This window comes from Oncorhynchus mykiss, chromosome 10, assembly GCF_013265735.2.
Source record: "Oncorhynchus mykiss isolate Arlee chromosome 10, USDA_OmykA_1.1, whole genome shotgun sequence".
Taxonomy (NCBI): Eukaryota; Metazoa; Chordata; class Actinopteri; order Salmoniformes; family Salmonidae; genus Oncorhynchus; species Oncorhynchus mykiss.
This window is the reverse complement of record NC_048574.1, coordinates 73761971-73772267: the sequence shown is the minus strand read 5'-3', so window position 1 is coordinate 73772267 and position 10297 is coordinate 73761971. Positions and strand designations below refer to the sequence as shown.

General features: G+C 44.4%; 1 protein-coding gene across 1 annotated transcript in view; it reads right to left on the bottom strand.

Moving 5' to 3' along the window:
* LOC110497268 (C-type lectin domain family 4 member M-like) overlaps nt 1-9064 on the bottom strand; it is a 13478-nt gene extending 4414 nt beyond the window's left edge. Inside the window, exons 1-4 of the mRNA XM_036933934.1 lie at nt 8845-9064; nt 8579-8680; nt 8167-8484; nt 7928-8070 (exon numbers count right to left, since the gene is read on the bottom strand). Coding sequence (XP_036789829.1) covers nt 7928-8070; nt 8167-8484; nt 8579-8680; nt 8845-8986 — 705 coding nt within the window. The 5' untranslated portion in view covers nt 8987-9064. The remainder of the gene's footprint in view (nt 1-7927; nt 8071-8166; nt 8485-8578; nt 8681-8844) is intronic.
* Between the last annotated feature and the right edge of the window lie 1233 nt (nt 9065-10297).

Sequence of the window (10297 nt, the reverse complement as noted above, 5' to 3'; positions counted from 1 at the left end):
TTGGATGTAAAACGTTCCCGTTTTAAACAAGATATTTTGTCACGAAAAGATGCTTGACTATGCATATAATTGACAGCTTTGGAAAGAAGACACTCTGACGTTTCCAAAACTGCAAAGATATTGTCTGTGAGTGCCACAGAACTGATGTTACAGGCGAAACTAAGATAAAAATCCATCCAGGAAGTGCCGCATTTTTTGAAACCGCCTCATGCCAATGACTCCTTATATGGCTGTGAATGAGCTACGCATGTGCTTACGTTTTCCACGTTTTCCCCAAGGTGTCTACAGCATTGTGACATCTTTTTAGGCATTTCCCTTGAAGAATGGCTGTAAGGGACCATATTTGGCAAGTGGTCACATGGTGTCTCCCGCAGAAAACCTTGCGTAAAATACTGAGGTAGCCATTTTTCCAATCGCTTCTTATTAGAAACCAACTGCCTCGACGGATATATTATCGAATACATATGTTAAAAACACCTTGAGGATGGATCCTAAACAACGTTTGCCGTGTTTCTGTCGATATTATGGAGCAAATTTTGAAAAAAGTTTGCCGTTATAGTTGTAGCATTTTAGGGTCGATTTCTCAGTCATGCATGATGAAGAAACGGGAGCTATTTCGCCTACAAAAATAATATTTTTGGAAAAAAGGAACATTTGCTATCTAACTGGGAGTCTCCTGAGTGAAAGCATCTGAAGTTCTTCAAAGGTAAATGATTTAATTTGGTTGCTTTTCTTATTTTCGTGAAAATGTTGCCTGCTGCCAGCAGAGCTAGCATAGCATTATGCCATGATAAACTTACACAAATGCTTGTCTAGCGTTGGCTGTAACGCATATTTTGAAAATCTGAGATGACAGTGTTGTTAACAAAAGGCTAAGCTTGTGTTTGAATATATTTATTTAATTTAATTTGCGATTTTCATGAATAGGAAAAGTTTCTAGGGGTATTTATGTCCGTTGCGTTATGCTAATGCGTTTGAGGCTATGATTATGCTCCCGGATACGGGTTTGCTCGTCGCAACTTTAATGAAAGTTTGAGTTTTAAAGCGTTTTATTTGAATTTGGCGCTATGCATTTCCCGAGGCTATTGGCCACTTGAGACGCTAGCGTCTTACTATCCCCAAGAGGTTTAATGTATGTAGAATGCTGGACTGACTGTTCTCAAAGTGTGTGATGTAAATGTGGATGTACAGTGCCTTGCGAAAGTATTTGGCCCCCTTGAACTTTGCAACCTTTTGCCACATTTCAGGCTTCAAAGATAAAGATATAAAACTGTATTTTTTTGTGAAGAATCAACAACAAGTGCGACACAATCATGAAGTGGAACGACATTTATTGGATATTTCAAACTGTTTTAACAAATCAAAAACTGAAAAATTGGGCGTGCAAAATTATTCAGCCCCTTTACTGTCAGTGCAGCAAACTCTCTCCAGAAGTTCAGTGAGGATCTCTGAATGATCCAATGTTGACCTAAATGACTAATGATGATAAATACAATCCACCTGTGTGTAATCAAGTCTCCGTATAAATGCACCTGCACTGTGATAGTCTCAGAGGTCCGTTAAAAGCGCAGAGAGCATCATGAAGAACAAGGAACACACCAGGCAGGTCCGAGATACTGTTGTGAAGAAGTTTAAAGCCGGATTTGGATACAAAAAGATTTCCCAAGCTTTAAACATCCCAAGGAGCACTGTGCAAGCGATAATATTGAAATGGAAGGAGTATCAGACCACTGCAAATCTACCAAGACCTGGCCGTCCCTCTAAACTTTCAGCTCATACAAGGAGAAGACTGATCAGAGATGCAGCCAAGAGGCCCATGATCACTCTGGATGAACTGCAGAGATCTACAGCTGAGGTGGGAGACTCTGTCCATAGGACAACAATCAGTCGTATATTGCACAAATCTGGCCTTTATGGAAGAGTGGCAAGAAGAAAGCCATTTCTTAAAGATATCCATAAAAAGTGTTGTTTAAAGTTTGCCACAAGCCACCTGGGAGACACACCAAACATGTGGAAGAAGGTGCTCTGGTCAGATGAAACCAAAATTGAACTTTTTGGCAACAATGCAAAACGTTATGTTTGGCGTAAAAGCAACACAGCTCATCACCCTGAACACACCATCCCCACTGTCAAACATGGTGGTGGCAGCATCATGGTTTGGGCCTGCTTTTATTCAGCAGGGACAGGGAAGATGGTTAAAATTGATGGGAAGATGGATGGAGCCAAGTACAGGACCATTCTGGAAGAAAACCTGATGGAGTCTGCAAAAGACCTGAGACTGGGACGGAGATTTGTCTTCCAACAAGACAATGATCCAAAACATAAAGCAAAATCTACAATGGAATGATTCAAAAATAAACATATCCAGGTGTTAGAATGGCCAAGTCAAAGTCCAGACCTGAATCCAATCGAGAATCTGTGGAAAGAACTGAAAACTGCTGTTCACAAATGCTCTCCATCCAACCTCACTGAGCTCGAGCTGTTTTGCAAGGAGGAATGGGAAAAAATTTCAGTCTCTCGATGTGCAAAACTGATAGAGACATACCCCAAGCGACTTACAGCTGTAATCGCAGCAAAAGGTGGCGCTACAAAGTATTAACTTAAGGGGGCTGAATAATTTTGCACGCCCAATTTTTCAGTTTTTGATTTATTAAAAAAGTTTGAAATATCCAATAAATGTCGTTCCACTTCATGATTGTGTCCCACTTGTTGTTGATTCTTCACAAAAAATACAGTTATATCTTTATGTTTGAAGCCTGAAATGTGGCAAAAGGTCGCAAAGTTCAAGGGGGCCAAATACTTTCGCAAGGCACTGTATATTGTATATTTCATCCAGGATGGAGAATTGTCATTCTATTCTCTTCCAGGTTTCAGCACCCAGGGAAGACAATCCCACCACTGGGGAAGAGGTGTTGGGAAATGATCAGGAGGAGGCACAAGAACCTGAGCATGAGGGGGCTGGACACCCTGTACAGGGTGAGAGCTGAGTGGGCCTGCACGTCCGTCCATGGACAACTTCTCCACTTCTTATGAGAAGCACTTGGAAGAGAGTGGGTTGAGGGGGAAACCCAGACAAATCTAAAAGTGTGACGAGTCTGGGTTTAGTAGCAGTCAGAGCAGGCACAAAGTGCTGTCCCCCTGGGGCGTGAAACACACCAGCATGCTCTGCGGACCAAGGAACACATCACCGAGCTGGCCTGCTTCAGAGAGAGAGGACGAGACAGAGAGAGAGATGCCCCCGTTACCTGCTGTTAACTTTAAAATGATTGGAATGAATTATCCAAAGAGAGTGTAGAGAGTGTTTCCCCTGCGGCCACAACACATTGGGAGGCCCCTCCCAAGCCTTGTATGGACCGTCAAACAGTGGCTACATTGACCGGGACCTGTTCAGGAAGTGGTCTGAGTACTGCAATAAGCATACAGTGAAAGAGCACCCTCTCCTTCTTCTCTTCGATGGGCACAAGATCCACATGGACCCAGAGGTGATCGCGGCAGCACCACGGGAAGACTTCTATGTCTTCCACCTCACTGCACCTATGCCCTGTAGCCTCTGGACGTGGCATAGTCTGGCTCTTTAAAGGCTGAGTTCTCCTAGGTAGCTGGAGACCTCAGCCATGTTGACCACTCCTACATGGTAAACAAATCAGAATTTGCCAGAGCACTCCGCTACCCGTCCCAGCGCTGCAAGGACATGCGCTATGTGGTGGAAGAGTTTAAGAAATATGGCCTCTTCCTTTTTGACCCTTCAGCCATTGAAAGGTCCCGTCTAATGCCGTCTTGGTCCCTACCGGGTCCCACCATCGCATCTCCTTGAATAGCAGCACTGTGTCGTCCACCAGCACCACCTCCCCAGAGACCACAGGAGGACCCCCAGCCTCTGCTCCAGTCCCAGCCCTGGAAGAGCACCCCCTAATAGAGGGGCTGATAGCGAAGGACCTGGGGCACATCCTAACTGTCCTGAAGTATCGGCTATACCAATACAGAAGACTCTCAGTTGTTACCACATGCCTCACCGGGGAGGAATACACGTGCCAGTGGCCGGAGAGGGGTGAGAAGGAGAGGGCCGAGGCAGAGGAGAAAGGGCATCGAGCAGCGCTCAGAACACAGAGGGCACAGGAGAGGGCTGCTATGGATGAGACCATTGATGCCATCGCCTCAGCTGGACGCCCCACAGGAATCCCCCTGACAGCTTCGTCACCACCGCCAGTGCCTCCCAGTGTGCAACACCTATAGGAGCCGCTGGAGCCTCCTGCTGCCGACATAGGCCACGTGCCTGTTCTCTCAGCCACACCACTGTCGGTCCTTCAACCCCACCACCACAAACACTAGCTCCACCAAGCCATTGTCAGCGGTTTCATCCACCACCACGATGCACACCACACCCCTGTCTGTCACCACTGAAGCGGCCTCCTCTGGACCAATTACCTCCTCCATCTCCTCTAGTCACACCACCACAGCAGCCTTGTCTGGTGTCCCTGCCCCCTGCAATTTGAATACAGCCACCTCCACCAACGCATGTTAAATTATGAAAAAAAAATATATATATATTTTTTTAAACAGCAATGTTTAAAATGTTTCTCTTTACATATCTACAGTCCATAGCACCAGCTCTCAAGGCATGTCCACCTCCTCCAAAACTTCTGCAGCTTCCTCCAGAGGTATTGAGGCTCCGGGCCATGGATTATCGCTGGAGGCTCTGGGCCATGGATTATCATTGGAGGCTTTGTTCCACGGATCATCACTACAGGATCCGGGCCATGGATCATCACTGGAGGCTTCGTGCCATGGATCATCACTGGAGGCTTCGTACGTGGAGCCGGAACAGGTCTCACCGGACTGAGGAGATGTACTGGCAGCCTGGTACGTGGAGCTGCCACAAGGCAGCCTGGCTGGATACCCACTTTAGCTCGGTGAGTGTGGAGAGCTGGCACAGGACGCACTGGGATAAGAAGGCACACTGGAGGCATAGTGCGTATAGCCGGCGTACGATATACTGGGCTGTGGAGGCGCGCTGGAGGTCTGGAGCGCAGAGCTGGCACAACGCGTCCTGGCTGAATACCACTGTAGCACGGCAAGTGCGGGAAGCTGGCACAGGCCGCACTGGGTTTTGCTGGCGAACTGGGGATACCATGCGTAGAGCTGGCGCATGATATCCTGGGCTGAAGAGACGCACCGGAGACCAGGAGCGCTGAGCCGGCACAATCCGTCCTCTCTGAATACCCACTCTAGCACGGCAACAGCGGGGAGCTTGCACAGTGCGCACCGGCTGTGGATACGCACTGAAGAGACGGTGCACAGAACCGGAAAACGTGGCACTTGAACCGTGACCAACTCATCATTGTGTTTACAGGGAGTTGGTTCTCGTTCACCCTTTAGTTCTGTTCGTTCTGCTTGCTGCGCTCGCCAACCCGTGTCCCCCCCCCAATATTTGGGGAAGGCTGCCTATCTTGCTTCTATCCTTGCCGTGACTCCTGGTATCGCCGCCGTTCCTCACTCGCTCCTTCCGCCTGTTTCCACGGCAGGCTCTCATGCCATTACCTCCTCTCATGTCCATGATGTCCTCCACTCCGGGGCACGCTGCTTGGTCCGTTGGTGGTGTGATCTTCTGTTACGGCTCTCGTTTGTAGAAGGAGTGGACCAAGGTGCAGCGTGGTAGGCGTACATCGTCTTTTTATTGATGACACCAAAACAAAATAACAAAGACAAAAAAACGAATGTGCACAGTTATGTAAGGCTAAGAACCTATTCAGAAAACGGAAAAAGGGCTGCCTAAGTATGATCCCCAATCAGAGACAACGATAGTCAGCTGCCTCTGATTGGGAATCATACCCGGCCAACAAAGAAATATACAAACTAGAATGCCAACCCCAAATCACACCCTGACCTAACCAAATAGAGAAATAAAAATTCTCTATAAGGTCAGGGTGTGACACATACGGTTCTGTGTGTAATTTCCCTCAAGGCAAGAATGTCTGTGTTCTGCCAAAGAGCCCGGATCTCTAACCCATTGAGCACGTCTGGGACCTGTTGGATCGGAGGGTGAGGGCTAGGGCCATTCCCCCCAGAAATGTCCGGGAACTTGCAGGTGCCTTGGTGGAAGAGTGGGGTAACATCTCACAGCAAAAACTGGCAAATCTGGTGCAATCCATGAGGAGAAGATGCGCTACAGTACTTCAATTCTTATGGCTGAAATCCTGGTAACGGGATCGATATGACAACAGCCAGTGAAAGTGCAGGGCGCCAAATTCAAACAACAGAAATCTCATAATTAAAATTCCTCAAACATAACATTTTAAATGTAATCTTGTTGTTAATCCCAACAAAGTGTCTGATTTCAAATAGGCTTTTAGCGGAAGCACCACAAACGATTATGTTAGGTCACCGCAAAATCACAGACAAACACAGTAATTTTTCCAGCCAAAGACAGGAGTCACAAAAAGCAGATATAGAGATAAAATGAATCACAAACCTTTGATGATCTTCATCAGATGACACTCGTGACTTCATGTTACACAATACGTATGTGTTTTGTTCGATAAAGTTAATATTTTTTACAAAAACCTCAGTTTACATTGGTGCCATGTTCAGAAATGCCTCCAAAATATCCGGAGAAATTGCAGAGAGCCACATCAAATAACATAAATACTCATCATAAACTTTGATGAAAGATACATGTTTTACATAGAATTAAAGATACACTTCTTCTTAATGCAACCGCTGTGTCAGATTTCAAAAAGCTTTACGGCAAAAGCACAATATTCAATCATCTGAAAACAGCGTTCAGCCACAAAAGGAATACAGTTACCCGCCAAATTGTGCATTCAACAAAACTCATAAAAAGCATTATAAATCTTCACTTACCTTTGCTGATCTTCGTCGGAATGCACTCCCAGGACTCCCACTTCCACAATAAATTTTTGTTTTGTTTCGGTAATGTCCATAATTTATGTCCAAATAGCTACTATTGTTAGAGAGTTTGGGAAACAAATCCAAAGTCACGAAGTGCGTTCACTAAAAGCTGATGAAATGTCCAAAAGTTCTGAAACAGTCAGTAGAAACATGTCAAACGATGTATTGAGTCAATCTTTAGAATGTTTTTAACATAAATCTTGAATAACGTTCCAACCGGAGAATTACATTGACTTCAGATGAGCGATGGAACAGAGATTGCTCTCATGTGAACGCGCATGGTTAGATTATGGTCAGGTCATGGCAGACCTGACTAATTCCCCTCTCATTCGGCCCCCCTTCATAGTAGAGGCATCAGACAAAGTTCTGCAGACTGTTGACATCTAGTGGAAGCTGTAGGAAGTGCAAACTCATCCATATCTCGCTGTAATTTCAATAGGATCTTGGTTAAAAATCGACCAGCCTCATAATTCCCACTTCCTGTCTAGATTTTTTCTCAAGTTTTTGCCTGCCATATGAATTATTTTATACTCACATACATAATTCAAACAGTTTTAGAAACATCAGTGTTTTCTATCCAATATGAATAATAATATGCATATATTAGCAACTGGGACTGAGGAGCAGGCAGTTTAATATGGGCACCTCTGGGCACCTTTCATCCAAGCTACTCAATACTGCCCCTTCAGCCATAAAAAAGTTAATGAAGCTGGTGGCCACACCAGATACTGACTGTTACTTTTGATTTTGACCCCCCCCCCCCCCCCCTTTTGTTCAGGGACACATTATTCCATGTCTGTGGAACTTGTTCAGTTTATGTTCATAGAAATATTTATTTTTGCTGAGTTTATATAATTTCATGCAAACTTTTGTTTCTGAGAGGAAATGTATTTTAAAAATTGACAGTGATATGTACATTTGCAATGCAGTTGGTTATACACGTTGAATTCTAAACAGAGAAGTAGATGATAATAAAGAAACTGTAGTATTTTAGTATTAATAATGTATTATCTATTACCTGTTCTTCTCTGCTGTTTATAATAACCAACTCTCCTCCCATTGTTCTGCACTCCCTCTGACCGGCCCCAGCTGAGTCCATCGTGGAGGAGACATAATAACAGCTGGTGCCAAACTTCCACCATCCAGCTAGACAGGGTTTCTCTGAGATGAACACATCAGAACAGCAGGCATTCAAAAGTCAACAAAATATATGACATCTCTTCTATGTACTAAATGAAATAAATGAACTCCACTCACCATAGAACCTAACCCTGATCTGTAGCTGGTCTCTCTCTTCATTCATGTTGTTGTAACTGGTCTTTAGCTGGTTTCTCTCTTCAGTCATGTTGTTGCAACTGGTCTGTAGCTGGTCTCTCTCTTTGGTCAGGGTGTTGTAACTGGTCTGTAGCTGGTTTCTCTCTTCAGTCATGTTGTTGTAACTGGTCTGTAGCTGGTCTCTCTCTTTGGTCAGGGTGTTGTAACTGGTCTGTAGCTGGTTTCTCTCTTCAGTCATGTTGTTGTAACTGGCCTGTAGCTGGTCTCTCTCTGTTGAGTAGTGATGACCAATGACTCCATCTGTAATATAGAAGAGTTCATTAAAAATGTAATTTCTTCACCATTGATGATTAAGTAGGCTACTTAAGTCTCAGTGACAACATACTAAACTTACAGTAGACAGACAGGCCTATGATCCCAGCCAATAAGAGAACACACAGCAGCCCCAGACACACTGCAGCAATTCCAGAGGGTCTCTTCCACCACTGAAAATGCACTAAACCACAAATTGTTAAAGTAAGTAAAGTAATCTTTGGTAATGTGTTTTACTGTATCATCCAAGATTGGGACAAATGAAGCTATAGCAATACAGGGTAATATCACCTGTTCAATGTGTGTGTGTGCTTATGTGTGTGTGTGTGTGTGTCCATGCAATCTTACCTGAAGCAACAACTCCATCTCTTGGACTGGGTTTGAAGGCTCCTACGTTGCCATATAATTGGCCATCAATGTCTGTGTTCTTCATTACATCAGGCTCATCGCCTTCAAATCCATTTGAGTTTTCATAAACTCCCTCTGACATCTTAACACACTTGTGCTCAAATACAGTAACTTCTACTTCTAACCTCAACTCTAAAATACGTCTGTAGCTGTGTCTTCTCCCTGCACTGTCCTGCGTATGTGTGATTTACTGTAGTGACACTATTTTTTAAACTTTCAACCACAGTGAAGGGGAAACTGGTCCCCACGTGACTTGAACCAGCCTTAGTTCCTAATCTGAACATGTTTGTTTCCCACAGTGATCATTAGTTTTAAACATATGATTAAACTAAAGTGATAATATACTACACAATATGACTCTATATCATGCTATATGATGTATGTGTGGGTCACAGGGTCACAATTTTGGATACATTCACATATACCCTACATATATCCTGACTAAGTTTACAGCACCCCCAGCCTTCAAATGGAGAGACACTTATGTCTTGCACTCTGTGACCGGCGGTGCAGGGGGGAAGTTGCCACACACACTGATCTTAGGTCCGTTTTGAATGTCCACCACAAATGGTTAAAGTTAGGATTTTGGGAGGGAAACCTGATTCTAGATCTGTACCATATAGGCTCTTTGTTCCATCTATACTGACTGTGAAGAGAAGTTTTGACAACATCTCCATAGTTTCAGTTTGACAGATTTAAGAGAATAGAAGGAAGAATAAAAACCCTTCACATGTATTATGACAAAACATTCATATTTCCACCCTGTTTTTTAGTACAACATGACATATACATATGACATATACAACATGGTTACATCTAATGACACAACTCTCTCTGCACTGATTCCACTGTTCCACATGACATCGACCTACATTAACTATTATACAACTCTACAGCTCTACTCTATTCCACAGGAGGAGAGAAAGCATCACACAGATCCTTAGATACAGGGACAGAGTCAAAGGTGGCCCTCTGGTGGACGTAGTACTAACTACAGGTACAGCTGTAGTGTTGGTGACAGAGACCTGGGTGGATGTAGTACTAACTACAGGTACAGCTGTAGTGTTGGTGATAGAGACCTGGGTGGATGTAGTACTAACTACAGTTACAGCTGTAGTGTTGGTGAAAGAGACCTGGGTGGATGTAGTACTAACTACAGGTACAGCTGTAGTGTTGGTGACAGAGACCTGGTTGGATGTAGTATTAACTACAGGTACAACTGTAGTGTTGGTGACAGAGACCTGGGTGGATGTAGTACTAACTACAGGTACAGCTGTAGTGTTGGTGACAGAGACCTGGGTGGTTGTAGTACTAACTACAGGTACAACTGTAGTGTTGGTGACAGAGACCTGGGTGGACGTAGTACTAACTACAGGTACAGCTGTAGTGTTGG